The following is a 20,276-nucleotide window of genomic DNA, read 5'->3' as shown; positions in this document are numbered from 1 at the left end:
GACTCCATTTCTCTGATAGATGAAAACTTGTTTTAATCATTGAAGAATATAATACATAATTTTATGAAATTTTGTTGTGAATGGTATTTTTTAGCCAAATTTACTTATCAAGCTATTTTTAATATACTACTAATCACATGGCATATTCCTATCCAAAGATCATTATGCTTGCTCTTCATATTTGTTTCTTGTTTTTCAAATTCTGTAGGTGTAATTTTGAGTTCAGTGAACTTTTTCATGCTGGGGCTCTCCCTGCCCAAACTATAGGTGTGCAGAGAAACATATTATTGCACAGTATTAAAAGAAGTAGGGAAGAGAGGATAGATTAAAAGGGTTTAACCTGTATTTTAAATACCATCGCCTTTTTTTAATAGCCGTGTCCTTACAAAAATCACTTCTATCCACAAGAGAAATGAAACATAGTAATTTCATTTTCATTCTAGTATGGTTCATGATACCTTCTCCTGATACTTACGTACAAACCCCACCAGCCATTAGGCTAGCACTGGGCACGCTGTGTGTCTCCTTTACTCAGTTAGATTAGGGGCCTGGGAAGAAAGCATCAGAGAAAAAAACAAGCCCCAAACCCTGCAGCGCTAAATAGTGTGGTAATTAAAAGAAGAAACAATAGCAGCAATTAATTTGAGGGAGGAGGTAAAGTTTGAGCCACATCAGAAGAGAAGCAGGCTTTGGGTTGTTGAAGAAGCTGTCTGATGACTGCAGATGCCGGCAGAGAATCTGTAAGAGGTGGTGAAGAGGCTGCTCTGGCCTGGGGGAGGGGCTGACACGTGGACGCACAGACCTGCAATTGCACAGGCAAAGCCAGGCCAAGGTGGGAAGATCTTTAAATGCGGATGTGTGTTTAGATCTCATTCAGGAGAGGATAAAAGCCACCACTGTCCATCTTTGGGCGAAGGGGCAAGATGAGTGGCCTTCATGTGGTCGGGAATCTGGCATCACTCGCACAGCTGAAGTCGGGGAACAGAGGAGTTTTCCCAGGTGGAGAATGAGTAAAAATTCAGAACCAAAACCAAAAATGTAAGACATACACAGTTTTGTCACCCAAAAAGTAGTTCCTGCCACTCAACATTATTTTCACACAGCCCTCTGAGCTATGTGCAATAACCTAGCAAATCACTCTGCCCAGTTCGATATTGACTTGAGATGGGAAAAATACTCTCAACAGTCTTTAGTTTTTTTCTAATAGCTATTCTTGCCTTAAAAAAATAAAATCTTAAGTGTGAAGGTATGTAATTTAGCTTTAATACCTTGGTTTACTCTTTAGCTCTGTGAAATATTGCATTATTTGTAGGCATGTTAAATTATTAGATGTTTAAATGAGTAACTTTTTAACCTCCTACACTTGCTATTGTGACATTTCCTAGGGCTGTCTTCCTCTTGTGCTGATGTTTGATATGAAGGAAGAAATTGATGTCGATCCACAATTTATTGCTCAGTTGATGGAACAGCTGGATGTCTTCGTTAGCATCAAACCAAAGCCGAAACAGCCAAGCAAGGTTGGTTCAGAGTCTGGACCCAGAGAACCGTGTGTCACGTCACGTTTCCTTATATTTGCATATAACTGTGTATTTGCGCATTCATGGAACTAAGTAGCCTATATAATGCATATGTCATTATATATCATATTTAGTTATTTTGTGCAAGTATAAACTTGTAATAGCATTCATTATTGATTACCATTTTCTCATGTATGTTGGTGTTTGGAGTCCATTTTTAGTGACCATTATTTTTCAATAAATATAGGAGAGAGAAAGAGAAAACCTTTTTTAACTAATTTGCAAGCTGGTAACTTTAAGCATTACTAAGCTACCAGGTAGTTGATAAGGCTAAATATTGAATGTGTACATGTCAATGCAGTTCCAAAATAGTCATTTCTGAGCCGCTCTGCTCGCCCTGGAAATTTAAAGAAGTCCCTCCCCATCTCTTTAATAATAAGTATTTTAGTTATGAGTTACACCCAGTTCAGCCTTCCTGAAACCTTTCCCTTAAGATGCTGCAAAATTTCAGTAGTTCCATATACAGTAAAAGTTAAATGAGATAATGCCAGTGATGTTGAGTGCTAGTGAGAAAGTGTGGAAATAGGAGTGGTCCGATATGAGTATTGTATAAATTGGCACAACCACTTTGGAGAGCAATATAAGACTATCCAATCACACTAGAAGGAATGATAGCTTACCCCCCTCCCCGCAATCCCCCCTGCATTATACACTCTGAAGAAACCTCTTATTGAAGAATAAGAATGGTGTTTAAAAAAAAGAGCAAGTTGCATAATAATAGCATGAACTCGATGGTAATATTTATGCATGTTTTTATTACGGTAGGTAAGACACCAAAGAGTCATGCCTTCTGTTTTTAAATTTCTAAGCTGTAAGTTTTATCAAATATGCTTAATGGTATATGCATAACATATATTAGATACACTTTTGTATATATAAACAATGTGGTATTCAATGTTCAGCTTAAGACGAACTCACACCTTCTTCAAAAGAAAACTTTAAATGAAAAAATAGCATTGATTCTAAGTGAACTCGATACGGTGAGTTTAAAGATAGAGACGAGGCCTTTAGTTTTCTGCATTGTGAAGCGTCAGGCAAGCTTGACTAGGTGGGTTGGCTTAGAGTTACTAGACACCAGGACTAGATGATGGAGGTGCATAGACTTTCGAGGACTTGTGCATGTACAATGGACAGACACAAGAAGAATTCCTGGAGCTCGGCAGGACAGGAGCAGAAAGTCAGGGGGAAATAGATTTAAAGTGAGAACTCAGAGGCCCTGCAGCATCCCGGGGCCATTTATTTATGCCCTGCCGGTGCCCATGCTCACTGCTGCTTCAGCTGCTTTCTCAGCCACAAATTTTCTTTATTGTTGATGGGAGGCTTTCCTCCTGGGTTCACACTTCCAATTTTCTAGATGAGTCCATTGATAAAAAAGATTTATTGTTTAGGAATTTATTTTGTTATGAGCTTTGCCATAGATATGTCATCATTGAGGAATAGTGGTACCTCAAGGTCTATTAGTTAACTAGTAGACCATAAATGTCAAATGTAAGTGACTGTTATTATGCAGTATATATACTGTAGGGAGACAAGTTTGATTTATTCTGCAAAAATGAGATAAAGTGGGGAAAGCTTTAATGTAAAGACCAGGATGTAAACGGGAGTGGGCTCTGGAGTCAGCCTGCACTCCAGGTCGATGGCTGCCCCTACAGCTGTGCTGTGACATTGGGTACGTCCCTGGTCCTCACCCTGACATTGGGTGAATAATAATTTCCACCCCTTCATAAGGTTTTGGTGGGAATTGGAATATATTTGCAGCTGCCATCGCTGTTCTTGGAACACAGGACACACCCAGTAAGTGGTAACTAGCGTTTTATGGTTTTCCCAAAAGGAAGAAATGTAGCAAGTGGTTAGAATGCACAGTTGACTTTAAAGTGGCACTAATAAATTCCCTAAGTGGAAATTCTATGACCATATTCATTTCTCACCCACCTCCCCCATTCATTGTAGACTACTTGCATGTCACTGTTTTCTTTCTCATTGTGTGTTTTCATAGTCTGTGATTGTGAAAAGTGTTGAACGAAATGCCTTAAATATGTATGAAGCAAGGAAATGTCTCCTCGGACTTGAAAGCAGTGGGGTTACCATAGCAACCAGTCCTTCCCCAGCATCGTGCCCTGCCGGCCTGGCATGTCCCAGCCTGGATATCTTAGCCTCAGCAGGCCTCGGACTCACTGGACTAGGTATAACATTTATTATTATAGCCCTCTCAGTCACTGGGGGATTGCGTATCCAGTTCCCTTTCCTTCTGTTTTAAAGGCTTTGTTTTCCCCTCTTCAGGCCCTCAGGTCAGGTGAAAAGCAACAAAACTCAAATCAATCCATTTCGTTTTTTTGTTAGACTTTGTGGATTTGTTTCCCAGATTCTTCTTATTTCGGCATAAATAATCAACGTCTGACTGTTTTATTTTCGGCTGTGATTGTTCTCCTAAATTAGGAATGCCACTGAGAGGGAAGTCAGCAGGCCGACTATAATTTATGTGTTCTCTCTCTCTCTCTGGCATTTGCAATATTGCCATCAGTCCCTAGAGATACAGATTATCCAGTTTGTGTTTCGGAAAGTAATTGCAGATCTGTGTGAGGGGTGTGCAGAGAGGGAGGTGAGAGCAGGCAGGGCCCCCACTCCCAGTAGTTAGGCCTGCTGTGTTCCTGAGACACAAAGGAAACCTAGCCCGAGGCCACTCAGGGAACCAGCGGACCTGTGTTCGTAGACACCTGTGTTCGTAGCCGAGGCAAAGCACAGGAAGATGAAAGAACATCACCATCCCAGTCTTTAGTTCTGTGAGGCAGCCGAGGCAGCCACTCAATAGCCCTGGTGATGTTTATTGCCTCATAATGAAGTCCCATCTTACAGGCTGAAGTTAGTAGCTCTATGAAATTATGCTAGGTTCCCTACTTTGTTGTACGTTTTCTCAGTAGCCTTTATCTAAAATGTTAATGCAATAACCAGCATATCATTCTGCCCAATTCGGTGTTGACTTGAGATAAGAAAAATACTCTCAGCAGTCTTTAATTTTTTCTAATAGCTATTCTTGCTTTTTAAAAAATAAAATCTTGTGAAAATAACATGTTTAAATAATGTGATTAGTGTACCAACTAACCTTGCTTAGGTACCATTACACCGAGGGCAAGTTTTTTTTCCTGCTTGGGAAAGTCGTCCCTCCCACTGGGGGTCTGCACAGTCACACCAACACAGCACTGCGTCTGGGAATGCCAGTCACATGACTTGGCAGGAACCGAGTTCTTGCTGCACCAGAGAGAAAAAGAAAAGTGAGCAGAGATTCATAATCACTCAATTTCCAAAATGTTTTTATGGCTCTATGTAACCTGTATTACCTAATGCATTAAGGATTCCTGGAAACTTGTATAAAATCCACATTTTACTTTAGAACATATTTTAAATGCCAGAAGGAAAATTGCATTACCTAAATCAAGCATTAAATCCCTAAAACAAGGGGAAAATCTTTTTTTCTCCTGAGAAAAGTTTCTGTGTACACTGAGAGGGAGTGCAAAGAAATCACGTATGTGTTTTGACACAGAATGAAAACTGTTGCCTGTAGTCAGGCCCATCTACAGCGGGCCAAATGGAGCCATTCTGCTGTGGGAAACATCCCCTTAGTCACTGCTAATTGGTTCAGTGGTTCGAAGTGTTTGTCTGAAAGCATATGAGGGCTGCGTTACACAGGGAAATGAGCAGGATTTTGTTCATCTTGGCCAATGGAATGAGTGCAGAGCCACTGGCACTGCTCAGCAACCCGGCCGCCCACCCTCCTGGTTTGGAACACACCTGCCTTCCGTTTCCTTGTCAGCATCTGTGTGTGGGTAAGCTGGGTCCTGTGTTGGCATTGTATCCTGTGGTATTCCATGTGAATATTTGAAAGAAGGTCATCTATCACTTAGATTATATCAACGTGCATTTCAAATGGTAGTATTGGTGCCATCTGTTGTTTTAAAATCTTGGATTTATGCATATTGACTTTACATCCATTTATTACAGGTCTTTTGGGCCCCACCACCTTATCTCTGAACACTTCGACAACCCCGAACTCACTTCTGAATGCTCTTAATAGCTCAGTCAGTCCTTTGCAAAGTCCGAGTTCTGGCACTCCCAGTCCCACGTTATGGGCACCCCCACTTGCTAATACTTCAAGTGCCACAGGTCAGTATCATTTAAGTACAGCCGAAGGCATGTCTTTGTAGGTATTACCAGCACTTAAAATTTACTAGTGGTTCTTGTCCTTAGGGAAAAATTACAGTACCAAGCATTCTGTAGCCTAATGAAAATTCCCTAATGTGTAAATTAGTTAAAATGATGCACAGTGAAGCAGTGAGTTTTCCATAAAAGTAACATATCATCTTCAAACGTGACAAACAGATCAGAAAAGAGAGCATGGTGTGCAGGGAGCAGTGGCAAAGTCACATGAAGGCCACTGATCTGAACATGAGGACATGTAGGTTCTAGCTGGAGAGGTTAGAATTGCTTGGTGGTCATATGCACATGCTGGGTCTCGCTCGTTTCTTCATCTGCATGGTGAGGAGCTTGGATTCAATGTTCTCGAGTGTCCTTCCATTTTGACTTTGTTTTGTGTAGTAATGTATAACCTACTTTCAGAGAGGTATCAAAATTGAATTCTGTTCTGAATTTGCAGCCACAAAAATGACATTTTTTGTTGCTGCTGGAAACAACATGTGCTTGTTGATTCTGAGTTTTCCTGTCTAATGTCTGTCCTCACGAAACGTTGGTCTAGGCTTTTCTGCTGCCCCACACCTGATGATTCCATCTACTGCCCAAGCCACGTTAACCAACATTTTGTTGTCTGGAGTACCTGCCTACGGGCACACAGCTCCATCTCCCCCTCCTGGCCTGACTCCTGTCGACGTCCATATCAGCAGTATGCAGACAGAAGGCAAGAAAATCTCTGCTTCTTTAAACGGACACGCACAGGTAATGTCCCTCAGGCAGAATAACGTGATCTGTGCTATTTGTAAGACATCAGCCACTGCTAGTAAAACTTGCAGCTGAAAAGAATTGTAGAATTGCAATCACAACTGCATGTTATTTTCTGTTATTATTTCAGTCTCCAAATATAAAATATGGTGTGATATCCACTTCCTCACTTGGAGAAAAAGTGCTGAGTGCGAACCACAGTGATCCGTCCAGACAAACGAGTGGATCTGAGCAGGCATCTCCCAAACCAAACCCCGCAGAAGGTATCTCTTGTTCTGAACTTCAGCCTGGTCCGTTACTTGAATTGAGGGGGTCCTAGAAAATCCATGCAGTGACTTTGAATTGGTTTTGCTAATGAGTTATGACTCATCCTGCCTCACATACAGAAAGACAACATCTTGAATAAATTTCCAAAGAGCATGGTGAAAGATAAACTGAAAAGCAGATAAACTTTTTACCGAAAGAATCGCTTTCCCATTACATTGGAACTTCCTAAATTAAAGTGAATGTAATTGTATAGCAGGAAAGCATCAACCTACTAAATGTGTGTATGTATATATGTATCTATATAATTTCTTTCTAAGTAGAGTATATTTTTTTTCTGTTCATCCCTAACAATCTCTGAAAAATAGGGTCTTCTCTTCAGGTTTCATCTCGAGTTCTGAGGTGGCCTGACCTTGTTAAGGTGTCCCATCTGCAGCTGAAAGCAGCTGTGTCTGTGTCTCCCTAGTGTTGGATTCCAATTTGTTTCTGTTGTAGGTGGTGGTTGATGGGAAGCCAGTGTTTTTGGTTTTCACTGTTTTCTTTTCTCTGCAGGTTGCAATGATGCTTTTGTTGAAGTAGGCATGCCTCGAAGCCCTTCCCATTCTGGGAATGCCGGTGACTTGAAACAGATGCTGGGTCCCTCCAAAGTTTCCTGTGCCAAGAGGCAGACAGTGGAACTATTGCAAGGCACCAAAAACTCCCACTTACAGTAGGTATTTTCGTCTTTAAAAGGCCTTGATGCTTTGAAGGAAATTGTGTAACAGGCTAGATTTGTTGTAAGTCAGTGGAACAAAACTGGGTTTGTTCAGCAATTAGTGCTGTTTGGTTTCAGTGAATTTGATCTTACCCATATCTTTTTTTTCTCATTTCTCTGTGCTTTTTTCCTTTAACAGTTTCTTTATATTGAAGAAACACTGGTTTATAAGATTGTGTAACTTTCAGGTGTGTAGCGTCATAATTTGACATCAGTGTATTACTGCATCGTGCTCACTGCTGAGAGTCCAGTCTCCATCTGTCCCCCACAGTTGCCCCTCTTTCCCCACTCTGCCCCTCCTCCACTTGGCTTCCCTCTGGTGGCCATAGGTCTGTTGTCTGCCTCTGTGAACGTGTTTTTGTTTTTTGATGTTGTTTGTCTGTGTGGTTTGTTTCTGTATTCCACATAGGAGTGGAATGATACGGTACTTGTCTTTTTCCTCTGATTTATTCCATTAGTGTAATACCCTCAAGGCCTATATCAAATGGCAGAATTTCATCTGTTATGGCTGAGTAGGATCCCATTTCAATCTTAGTGATGTTATTGTGGGTAAAATTTTTATTAAGGAATAATAATCTGATCATTTTTACCCTTATATTTTATCTGGAGGCCTTCCCTTCTTCATGAGCCTTGGGTTTATCTCTGGGTCCTCTAAACTATCTATAGCACTCCGAAACTGCTAACGTTCTCTCTGCTCTTCAGTAGAGCAATCGGCAGGGCAATTTTCACTCTTCGATTATTGCTACTAGGTATTTTCTGGCTGTGAATTCTTCATTTGCCTTTGAATTTCTAATTTAAACTATGGCTCCCTTGTTCCAAGGTAGTTAACTGCTAGCTTTGGTAATAAACACTTGACAGTATCATGATTGCATTTATTACAAATCAGTGAATAGAAATACCTATCTTGTGTTTTATATATATATATATATATATATATCTCCTGTACCATAGGATAGTTACAAATGTGTTTCCTTTCTCTTCTTTTTTACTGCTTTTTGTTTGTGTTTTTCAAATAGGCTGCCCATGTTTTTTAAAAGAAAAACAATGGAATGCTTCTATATTGAAAGGTTTTGCTCCCATCTACCTCCATTTCCCCAGTTTCCTCTACTGTCTTACTAGTCTTCTTATACAGTTGATCCTTGAACAATGAGGAGTTGCGGGCACTGCCCCCCTGCACAGTCAGAAATCTGCAGCTAACTTGGACTTCCCCCAAACTTCACTGTAGCTGTCCCTTGGTATCTGATTGATTCCAGGACCCCATGTGGGATCCACAGGCACTCAAGTGCCTTATATGAAATGCCACAGAACAACACATACAGTTGGCCCTCTACTTCTGCAGATTCCCAGCTGGGGATCGAAAATACTGTTTTCGATCTGTTGTTGGTTGAATCTGCAGATATAAAACCCAGGGAATATGGTGAGCCACCTGTCTATTGATTGCAAACACCTGCATGCAAGTGAACCAGTGCAGTTCACACCTATGTTGTTCAGGGTATGAACTGTGTGTCCTCACAGAGTAGAATGTCTGTGGGCAAATATAACATAGACACTTGTATGTCCTCTTTTTCTTTCCAAAATCTGATTTGCTTTTATGAACTCTTTGGTGGGTTAGTTACTGTTGTTACCATTTTGTCCAAATCTGCTTTATTTGTGTTTTTCTTTACATGGTACTAATACCCAAAATTAACATTATTTAATTGTGTTATCTATAGGTTAGATAACTGATTTTGCTTTTTCTCTATATGGAAGTGTTTGAAGTATATATCTGTTCCTTTCATCAAGTGTAGTGTGGACTTGCATGGGTTCTCATCTGAATGTGTCGGCACCCTCCAGAATGTCTCCCTGCCTCCAGTCTCTCATCAGCTCTGTCAGTCCTGTATTTGGTCCCAGTAATTGTTCGGAACACATGAGTCTGATCTTAGTGCACCCCGGCTGTAGACCACCAGTAGTCTGCATGGTGTGCCTCCTTTCCTCTGCTTATGCTCTTCCCTCCTGGTTGCCCTTCTCCTGGCCTTTTGCACTCGTGAACCTGCACGTGCCCTTTAAATTCCAGTTGAAATGTCTTCATTGAAACCTCTGTGAACTCTTGTCAAGCAAACAAAGTTCATTGCTCCTCCTTTTGTTTCCAATAGCCCTTCCTAAATTCCTGCAATTTTCCCCAGCACAACTTAATGAATGATAAAAGAATGAATGAATAAACCAGCTCTTTGACTAATACTGTTTATTTCCTCTGTACTAGAGCTTACATGCAGTTGGGTTTGAACTTGAAGTGCACATATAGGGCATTTTCAATTCTTGTAATTCAGATAATTGGTCACCATTTTAAGAGGCATTTTTCACTCTGGCTGGGTAGCTTAGTTGTTTAGAGAGTCATTGTGATATGCTGTGGTTGTGGGTTTGATCCCCGGTCAGGCCACATACAAAAATCAGCCAATGAATGCATAAATAAGTGGAACAAGTTAGTGTCTCCCTCTCATACTCTTTCTCACTCTCACATTCTCTCTAATCAATCAATAAACATTTTTTAAAAGGAAGAAGCACTTTCATGCTCTTCTCATTAACCCTGAACAGGTGTTGGAAAATATTTCTTCTTTTTCTACCCCCTATAGCAATGCAGATTTTACACACATGAATTGGATCATTGGCATGCTTTCAGATCAGCTCAGTCTTGTTTCCACTGTGTATGCATGGGCCATTGATGTCTCCTTGACGTATACTAATTTAGAAATCTTGTGTGTATGTCTGCTCCATATGTACCATTCATAATATACTGTCTATCTTGTGTATGAATATGTGCCATGAAATAGTTTCAGCTATGGCTCTTAGAGTCAGAAAGCCTGGGTTCAAATATCATTCACTAGACGATGACCTTGGATAAGGTACTTCCTTCCTCTGTAATATGGGGGCAAGAATACCACCTACCTCATAGCGGTGGAGTTGGGATTAAATGAGATAATACACGTAAATGGGTGACAGTGGTTAGCATCCAGAGTAAACGTGGCACATGGGAAACATTCGGTTCATTTGTATGTAATGCAGGGTATTCAATTCCAAACTCTGTTTCACAGCAGCACTGACAGGTTGCTCTCAGACCCTGAACTGAGTGCTGCCGAAAGCCCTTTGACTGACAAGAAGGCTCCAGGGAGTGAGCGTGCTGCAGAGAGGGCCGCAGCTGCTCAGCAAAACTCCGAAAGGGCCCGCCTGGCCTCGCGGCCATCGTTTGTCAACATGCAGGTAATGGTAAAACAATGGGAATGTCATCTAAATGGAGTGTGCTTGGGCTAGGGAATGGTGAATTCAGTGAGTGTAGAGCAGTAGAGGAGAAATTAGGTTTTCTTTCTGCACTCTAGTCAAAATTAAATTTAAATATATATGCTGTAGTTAGGAATTGATTTTGCTATAAACTTTAAAAATGAAATGCAGGATTTAGCTTAAGTGATTAAATTATTTAAAATATGAAAAATGACATAAATGGTCTGTGTCACTAAGCGTTACGTAAATGACATTATTCATCAGTTGTTTTATAAAATTTGAGATAAATGTCAGCACTGTTATTTCTAAGTATTACTGCCTCATGACATAGTCTTGGATAAATAGATATAATACCCTTCTGTCTATAAAATGGAGATGATAAATCTGTTTGGTATCATTGAGGCACCAAAAATAAAATTATAAAAATAGCTGATATGAAGCTTTAGTGTTTCAGAAAGTAGATGATAAATACTATTGATAATTATATTGGGTCACAGATTTTTGTGGTTATTTTAAACAATTTCCTCAAAAGGAATTATTTTTCCTATATCCCTCTTCAAAGTATTAGGCTAATTACTGAAAATAGGCTATTGACCATAGAATGCAGAAATCTGATTTTCATATACATTACAATATGAAAGAGAAGGGTTTTGTGCTTTGTGCTTCTAGAGATTTCTGTAAGCATTTGATTTCAGTATCAGAATTACTGGGTAGACTTACCTATCTCTTAGTAAAAGATTTATCTACCATCTCCATCTCCCCACCTCCAAAAGAAGAAAAAAGTGTTGCACAAAATCCAAGAAACAAAGCTGTTAAAGATCTGTCAAAGAAATTAATTCATGGAACTAAATTATACTTCTATAATTCCAGCTTATCAGTTCTTTTAATTCTTGCATTTGAACATTTCTCTGAGTTTTTAGATGAATGTTTTTACAAAAGCCATGGCCTTTATAAAATGTCCTTTAGTTAAAAAAAAAGGATTTAAAGGATTTATATTTTCTTTGGTGGATTCATTTTCAGTTAATACAGATTAAAATTCTTTTATCTAGGAAGTATCAAATCTGCTTTATGATCCATTTATGGATTTCTTCCATCTTGTGGTTCTTATCTTTTCCATCAGTTTTACACCTCGAGTGAGCCATTCACCTATTCCTTTCTTTTAGGGTGGGTGAGAAATGTTCTTGATGATGATAGTCACTGAGCATTGACAGGGAGAAAAATTGAAGACTTCTCTGATTCCATCAGCTAAAATCATCTGTCTTGTCTCTGATGTTCTTGGAATGCTATGGCTCTAGCTCTTCCCACACTTACCTCACTTCGTAATTTATTTTGTAGTTATTTCTTTTACCCATCCCTGCTAAGATTCTCCATGCTTCAAGGCTGCAGACTACTTCTGACTAATCATTGTCTTCTTCCACAAAGGGCAGCCCAGTCACTAACCAGCGGCACTCAATAAATATTTACTGAGCGAGTGAACATCAGAATCTTCCCACACCTTGCCCTTGGACATTAATCAGTAATAGTTGATCTTAACTTCCAGTGCCATTTCAGACCTAAGATTAAAAAACATCACCCAGTTGTATTCTCTAAAATCCTGGCTCTCCCAATTTACTGCCATGTTCTTAGAATTAATGGTTTATCTGAGCCAGCCAGTTTCCTTGCATTATCCTGACCTAATTATTATTTCTGCCAGTCACTCTCAGAAGTGCCATTTCAGACGGTAAATTACCTGGGCATGCACCCTGCATATGGTGATCTAGTGCTCCCAGGGAGAGGGTCAAAAGAGGTTTTGCCAGTTGGTTCTCAACCTTCCAGATAGGCCTTTAAGACATTGTTAAATCAAGTCCTAGCTGGTCCCTAAACTGGGGAGTGAAGAACTCTGGGTTAGCATTTGAGATGTAGCTGCATCTAGACTTCTTCAAAAAGGCCTGGCTTGGTTTCTGTGGAGACCTGACTCCATCATTGGTCACTTACTCACTGTGAATGAAGAGAATGGATAGTGCCCCCCTAACTCCTCTGCAATAAAAGGTAACTAGGTTTACTTTTATTGTAATGCTTAATGTTGTTATAGCTTAAAGCTAGACATTTCCCATTTATCTCGTTTCAAAAGCAAAGACTATTTCAATTAGGCTAATTTGTTAAGTTGTCTGGACATTATACCACGTCAGGCCATGTACCGAAGGAGGGATTTTGAGAGAGACATGAGGCTAGTGGATAGCCTGAAAGCATTTTTGTAATGCATTGTTTTGAAACTTAGCATAATTATTATTAAGTTATTCACTATACTTTAGCATATACTTGTCCTGGTGTTTTAAATACTTATAGTAAATAGGTATTTTTTTACGTTTGAAGGAAAATGTCTAACTCTTGTCACTGTCAGTACTTCAAAAGTAGTGATTCACTATTCTAATTAATTAGTTTGCAAACATGTTTAAATTGATCCGACTTGCACTGAATTAATGGCACATCGTGGTGCAAAACTTAGCTTGTGTCCCAGGCAGATCTACAGGCTGCAGTCAGAACCTCGGTGTTCTTGTCGTGGAGCATTGGCATGACATCTGGATTAACTGGCAATAAATCTGTCTTATTTTTAGGCATTTGACTATGAACAAAAGAAGCTGTTAGCAACCAAAGGTATGTGATACGCTAATGATCTATACTTTTTTCCCGTAGATGCTTAAAAGGTTTTCCAGTATTCACACTGAATTGTGAAATTGCACCTTCATTAACAAATGTTTAGGTTCAAAGTTGCACAAATTTATTGAGACCAAATATATTTTATTGACTAGATTAGCATTAGATCGATTATGAGATAATATAGCATTTCAAAATTTACCATTACTTTGTATAAAATGTTTTATGAAGATAATTTAAGGCATTTTGTGTTAAAAAATAATATTAAGTTCTGATTTCTTTACATATATGAAAACAACACTCATCAGTAACCATATTAAAAATATCAAGCATTGTTTTATATTGTTTTCCAAAGCTATGTTAAAGAAACCAGTGGTGACAGAGGTCAGAACACCTACAAATACCTGGAGTGGCCTTGGGTTTTCTAAATCCATGCCTGCGGAAACTATCAAGGAGCTGAGAAGGGCCAACCACGTGTCCTACAAGCCTACAATGACAACCACTTTCGAGGTGTGTAGAGTCCTCCCTACACATTCTTCTGTCTTGTCTCTCAGCAAATGGGAGCTATCATCCCTCCCCTCCCATCCTTTATTTACTTAAGGAGAAGTCATTAATGGGGATTTAATTTCTGTGCTTATAAACATATTGCTACAAAATTGATGCAGTCTAATGCAGTATGTTCTTCTCTGTATCTTCTCTCAAAGTTGTTATTCAGCTGTTACAGAGATGTAAATTTAGATAAAGGTGTTTTTGTTAGGGGGAGTGTCATAAATGCTAGAACAAGGCTGAGATGAAGCAATGGACAGATGTAATAATATCCCATAAACTATATAAAGAATCCCTTCATCCAAGGGCATCACTAGCAAGCCCACCATAGGGGGAAAAGGCAAATATTCAATGAAAACAAGTGCTCAGATATGAGTTAAAAATTCAGTGTGTCTGATGTGCCAGGAACACAGCAGGAAGTATCACAAACAAGAGCTCCAAAATTTTATGTCTCCCAGATGTTGGCTGCCCTGCTCAGAGTGAGACTGGGAAGCTGGCATCCACACCACATGGTGAAGGGATCCAGAGTTCCTGCTTCCCAGTCAGCCAGTCTGCACGTGACTCACTCGGCAAGACCTCAGTTGCAGAGTATCAGATTTTGGCTATCAGCCTTTTGGGAGTGGGGGCAGAGGAAGAGAGCACACGCACGCACACACAGCCCTGGGGAGACTGCAGACTCAAGCATGGGCAGAAGGGATCGATCCAAGAATCACAGTGTTCAACCAGAACACAGTAGACGGCAAAACAAATACTGGGGAAGGGTTTCGTAGTCATTAGTCTAATCACAAGCATTTGTAGATTGGCCTTCTCTTCTCTACCTGTTTTCTTTGTAATAAATTAGACTGTTGATGCAGGGTAAAAGCAAACATGTGCGTTTTTTCTTTGTCTGAGTAAGTGAAAAAGGAAATACTAGAAAGAACAGTCTCCTGTGAATGTCATTGTCAGACCTACAGCAGCAACCTGGCAGGCTGTATGTAAAGACAAAGCTACTGTCAGCAGCTAGAGTGTAGGCACCATTATGAAATGTTGCAGGGCTCTAGGAGGTACACTCCTCTCTCTACCATTATAGCTCTAGTGGCAGAAAGCATCTTCTTTTGTAGGCTGAGACCTTAAAACTGCTGTGCTAACTCTTTCATCCGAGGCACGTACAGTCTCACCTTTTTCACTCACCTTTGCTTGATACAGCATTAGGTGGCTGGCTGTGTTTGTGCACTTTCAGAGATTAAATACTTCGCTGTAGAACTGCTGATTCAGTTCTGCTCTCGGAGACCAATAGTATGGCAGTTTGAAGTGATGATCATTCTGATGCTGTAGTGGTCAAGTGCAGGGGCTGTGGGGTCTGACAGCCACCACTGGTTGTGGCTTCACTCCTGGAGCCTGTTTTCCATTTGAGTTGTTATGAGGATGGCAGGGGAGAGGGCATTCAGTGTGCAGCCTGAATGGTGAGTGAACGGTGAGTTCTGGGTGCTATTTAGCGATTCCTGTTAGTTCCACTGGAGGAAAGGGGGCCCAGAATAGTTAAGTGTCTTACTTGAGGTCATGGCAGTAAGTGTCAAAGAAAGGACTTGAATTCATTTTACAAGATTTCCTTATACTTCTCTTCCTAATGGTTTAACCCAAGAGGGCACACAGCAAAGGTGATATGTAAATGATCTAGGGCCACATTGCCATACCCTAGCAGGCAAAAGAGGCCCTTGGAGAACTTGGCAAAAATGCAGATTCTTCCTCCAGGATCTCTTTCATCAGGTAGGGAGTGGAACCAGGAATCTGCATTTTCAGCAAAAGCCTTGTAAGATTCTAATTTGGCACCCTTCTCTGCCCCACTCTACAGGGATGTAAATGAAGGGGAACAATGCACAAAGGGTGGTGTCAGAACCCGACTCTGCTCAGGCACTTACCCAAGGATGAGAGGACCCCTTTCTGTGCAGCAGGGGCCTGGCTCGGTGGCTTTTCTTGCTTTGTCCATCTTGGGCCCGCCTGTTGCATTGTCCTGGCTGAGATCTGGAGGCCCAGTCCTACTGCAAGGCTGGCAGAGGGTGGGACCACTAGCTCAGTGTTCACCATGTAACCCGCATTTATTTATGGCCTCTTCAAACACGACTGACAAAGAGATAAAAATCAGGCTTTCTTTGGGAATAGTGGTCTAATTCTCCCTGGTGTGTAGGACTTGAACCTTTCTTCATGCATCGCAAATCCATAAAAGGGGGTGTGAGGGCCCCCAGCCCTTCCATAGCATCTGATATTCTGCAGCAGTTGCTCTCTGTCCTGCTAGCACTCGGAGGGGTCAGAAACTGGGCAGTGAGTGGGGATCACTTGTTTGGGTTAGGGCATGGGGGGGACCAAGGGGGAGGGAGAAGGGCCTAGGGAAAATAGAAGTTACTTTTTACTAAAAGGTTGACCACGTCTCTCCTTATAGCACTGATATTTTTAAATTATAGGGTGCTAGAAACACTGTTTGTGCTTCTTCTTTTCCAAAGAAAACAAACAAATGGATAAGTAGAATGCTGTGTGAGGAAGCATGTTCAGCCAGGAGGTCCTGATGGGCATGCGCTGCTCCCCCAGTGAGCCAGGGACCGGGGCTCTCCGGATTCCTTGTTCTGGGAAACTTGCTTGAGGCAAGAAGTTGGTGCTTTGAGCTCCTCATTCAGATTTCCCAGAAGCTAGATTTGATCCAGTTTTAGGGCAGCTTTGAGAAATGACCCTGTTCCAAAAGGAGCTTGAGGCTTTGTTTTGTTTTCTTCAAGGCTAAAAAATATGACCCTGTCCACTTCACATACTGTGACACCACAGGCCAAGCACAAGGCTGCTTGCACCTGCAATGGGTGTCACAGCCGCAGAACTACAGCAGGTTTGGGGCTTCCTCTTCTCTTTGCCACTCAGATCTTAAAAGCATGAACAAAGGTCACATTCTCTGGAGCAAATAAAAACGTGAGTTGGGAGTCAAAGATGGTTTTTAATTTCTCAGCACTGAGGGTAATGAGGTTGTCCAATTATTTTAAATCTTATAAATCTAAGAGTGTAGGTGAGCTTAGATTAATCAGATAACAAACTAGTAGATGTCACAAGAGTATATTTTACTTAATGTTTTTAGAAATCACCGTGTTTAGCCAAGTCTGACATAGTGTTTGAATTAAGTCAGCTTAGATCTTAAATTAATGGTTTTTTAATGCTCAGACGAGTTTAGATGTAGAATCTTTAAAATATATTCAAGTAACATACAATGATCTCATTAATGCCTCTGGTAATTACCAGTTTTGAGCATGCTGTTATTTCCCTTGCTGCACTGGGATTATCTGGTGGAAATATAATGCTAAAGATGGTTTTAATTGAAAAGCTGGGAGGGGGTTGGTCTTAGGAGCCGTCCTTTCCCTATGCCCCTTTCCAAAAGTCAGCAAGTAACATTCTAGATGTAGGAAGATGTACCTATGAGATTCTGTAATTCCACAGATATTTATTAAGCAACATCTGTGCTCCAGACACAATTCTAGCCATTAAAGATACATTCAAGTGCTTGATTCCAGGCTCTTGCTTTCATGAATAGAGCTTACTTTTTGGTGGGTAGAAAGAGATACAAAGCAAGTAAATAAGAATATTTAGTTAATCGAAGTACCTAATAGATATGAAACAGTCTGCTTTAGACTGGGTTGTGATAGCAAGTCTTAATGAGGTGACATTGAAGCTAAGGTGTAGGTGGCAAGAAAGGGCCAGCCTTGTGAGGATCTAGGGAAGGAGCGTTGGGCCAGGGGAACAGCTGGCAGGCTCATCCTTGAAGTCAGGACTGTCCAGTGAATTCCTGGTGCCCAGGTGGTTAGTATGGTAGAGGACTGAGATGAGGTTGGAGAGATAGGCTCAGTTATGGAGCACCTTGGCCCGTTGTCAGGTACCAGAAAAGTGTTGCAAGACTTGATTCAGAGGCATGATTTGTTCTAATTTGCATTAAAAAATCAACCTAGTTGCTTATGAAAAATGGATTATTAGGGTGGGAGGAAAGAACAGACTCGGAATGTTCATTAAGGAGGCTATTGGTAACAGTTGTGGAAATGGAGAGAAGTAGGTAGATTTGGGGTATATTTAGAGATGACACCAATGGATTGGACGTTGTGAGGGAAGGAGGGGTGAGGACGACTTCACCAGTTGGGTGAATGGTAGAGTCACTCACTGAGATGTAGGAATTCTGAGAGGAGTAGGTTTGGGTGTAGCTGGTGGGGACAGGTTTACAACAATTTGATTTCAAGGACTCTGCATTTAAAATGCCTGTGAGGCAGGAGCATGGAGGTGTCAGATTGGCAGCTCCATGCACTCAATTTGAACAGAAAAGTCAAATCTGGGGGTAAAAAATTGGGAGTCATGGATTTAGTTGTAAGAGATTGAGATTACTTAATAAGAAAGTGGAAAAAGAGAGAGAGAGAGGGAGGGAGAGACAGGCAGGCTCGAATCAAGCCCCAGGGTGACAGGACATCTGGAGGGGGAACGTGAAGGAAGATCCTACAGGGCTACAGTGAGGTCAGCAGGGGACCTGGGGTGGGTGGTGTCATGATGCCTTGAGAAAGAGGTGTTAAAGGAAGCCGTGGTCAGCTGTGGCGATGCTGCTGGGAGACTGAACGAACTGAGATTATTGAGGTGAATTGTAAAGGAGTTTCTTGGAATTCTTCAGTGAACATAAAACTTTGAAAATCAGAGAATCCTACCTTTAATATTCGAGACATAGTAAAAAGCAAGGTGTTTGTAATAATGGTGATTAAATACATAAAAATGGATAAGTGCAAGTTCAGTGCAGACTTTGAGATCTTTTAAATTACTATTTTTATTTTGACTTGGGGGAATTCAATAATTGATATTTATTTAGACTTACAAGGAGTAAGTCTGTACTGAGAACTCTCAGAACTCTGCTGGGTACCCTCATGATGAACAAAAACATCACTGTGTGTATTGCCAAGTCTTTGGAGGCTGGAAGACAAGGACAGAGACAGGTACCACAGCTGGTTCCCGAGAATCAGCATTCGTGGCTAACCACAGTGGTTAGCAATGGAAGTTAATCGTGGTGATTTACTGGACATCTTTTCCCTCCCAGCCCAGGGAACCCCCTCATTGCACAGTGCCTTATCTGGCTTTGACTGTTTACAGGGCTCATCAATGTCCCTCTCGAGGTCCAACAGTCGCGAGCACTTGGGAAGTGGGAGTGAATCTGACAACTGGAGAGACCGAAATGGAATAGGATCCACAAGTCATGGTGAATTTGCCGCTTCTATTGGCAGCCCCAAGCGCAAACAAAACAAATCAAGTGAGCTTTGATTTTTAATCATACTTTTAGATGTAATCAGCTTGACATTTGTTTATTTGGTTAAGGGTGATGCTCAAGTAGAAAGTCAGGACTCCATGCCTTCAAGTGTCTGTTGTAACTCACCTGCCACCTCTGTGAAGCCTCCCTTATTTTTCCCGGTGGAGCAGACCAGGTCATTTTCTTTTTCCAACACATTTTGTATATGCTCTTACTCTAGCACTTGTCAAGATGAAGTGTAATTACAGACTTACATTATTATCTCTTCCTGTAGAATTTGAGCTCTGTGGCCAGGGACCATATTTATTCATTCAGTAAACACTAAGTGCCCACATACTGGACATTCTGTTCAGCTGTGCCTTATTTGTTATTTCTCCCCAAATATCTAAGTGTTTGACACCTAGCAGGTGCTCAGTACATGCTTGTTGAATGAACATATGAGTGAATCACGGACACACAAACACTCAGAAAATGCTTTTTCTCATCAGGGAAAGACAGGGGCGTAAAGAAGGTGAGCAGAATGTGAGCACATTTGCATGCCGGGCAATAGAAGAAAGTACTCAGTGGGTAGCAACTTACGGTGAAAAGCAGCACTTGATATTTTACATTGACAAGATGTAACTGAATTGACATAAATATAAAAAGAAGTGTGAAGCCTAAGATTCTGGCTTTAAATATACACGGTTAAGACTCAGCATGAGTCCAGTGCTTTTGTCTGTAACAGCACCCACACTTTTGGGCTGTATAAAGAGGTAAACAGACTAGAATTGACAATAGTTATCACAATAAATGCCTTTCTTCAGGGTTTTGGATAAATTTGGAATCCTGAAATGTGCAGCTGGGAGTATTTGAAGACTATGTAAAGAAAAGCAATCTAAATGAGCATAGGAGACACTCAGCAAGTCAGTGGTTATCATCGATTACGTTGGCCCTGTGTCAGATTTGAAAAGACCAGTGTGGTGTCAGCCAAGTCTAAATAAGAGAACATGGTCCACTCTTTCTTTCCCAAGTGCACTTCCCACTA

At 40.9% G+C, this 20,276-nt stretch overlaps 1 protein-coding gene across 3 annotated transcripts in view; it reads left to right on the top strand.

The window, feature by feature from the left end:
- The window catches only part of BICC1 (BicC family RNA binding protein 1), a 265,955-nt gene that overhangs the window by 230,541 nt on the left and 15,138 nt on the right, over positions 1-20,276 (top strand). For 2 of the 3 annotated variants that reach the window (XM_028514016.2, XM_036026937.1), the window contains exons 9-18: positions 1,386-1,517; positions 3,574-3,760; positions 5,574-5,735; positions 6,325-6,521; positions 6,655-6,787; positions 7,341-7,497; positions 10,611-10,776; positions 13,389-13,428; positions 13,784-13,938; positions 19,099-19,255. In XM_028514016.2, the coding sequence (XP_028369817.1) occupies positions 1,386-1,517; positions 3,574-3,760; positions 5,574-5,735; positions 6,325-6,521; positions 6,655-6,787; positions 7,341-7,497; positions 10,611-10,776; positions 13,389-13,428; positions 13,784-13,938; positions 19,099-19,255 (1,486 nt within the window). The remainder of the gene's footprint in view (positions 1-1,385; positions 1,518-3,573; positions 3,761-5,573; positions 5,736-6,324; positions 6,522-6,654; positions 6,788-7,340; positions 7,498-10,610; positions 10,777-13,388; positions 13,429-13,783; positions 13,939-19,098; positions 19,256-20,276) is intronic. The other variant, XM_036026936.1, reaches the window with a different exon arrangement.

This window comes from Phyllostomus discolor, chromosome 5, assembly GCF_004126475.2.
Source record: "Phyllostomus discolor isolate MPI-MPIP mPhyDis1 chromosome 5, mPhyDis1.pri.v3, whole genome shotgun sequence".
Taxonomy (NCBI): Eukaryota; Metazoa; Chordata; class Mammalia; order Chiroptera; family Phyllostomidae; genus Phyllostomus; species Phyllostomus discolor.
Note: the sequence above shows the minus strand (reverse complement) of the source record. Positions and strands in the feature narration are given on the sequence as shown.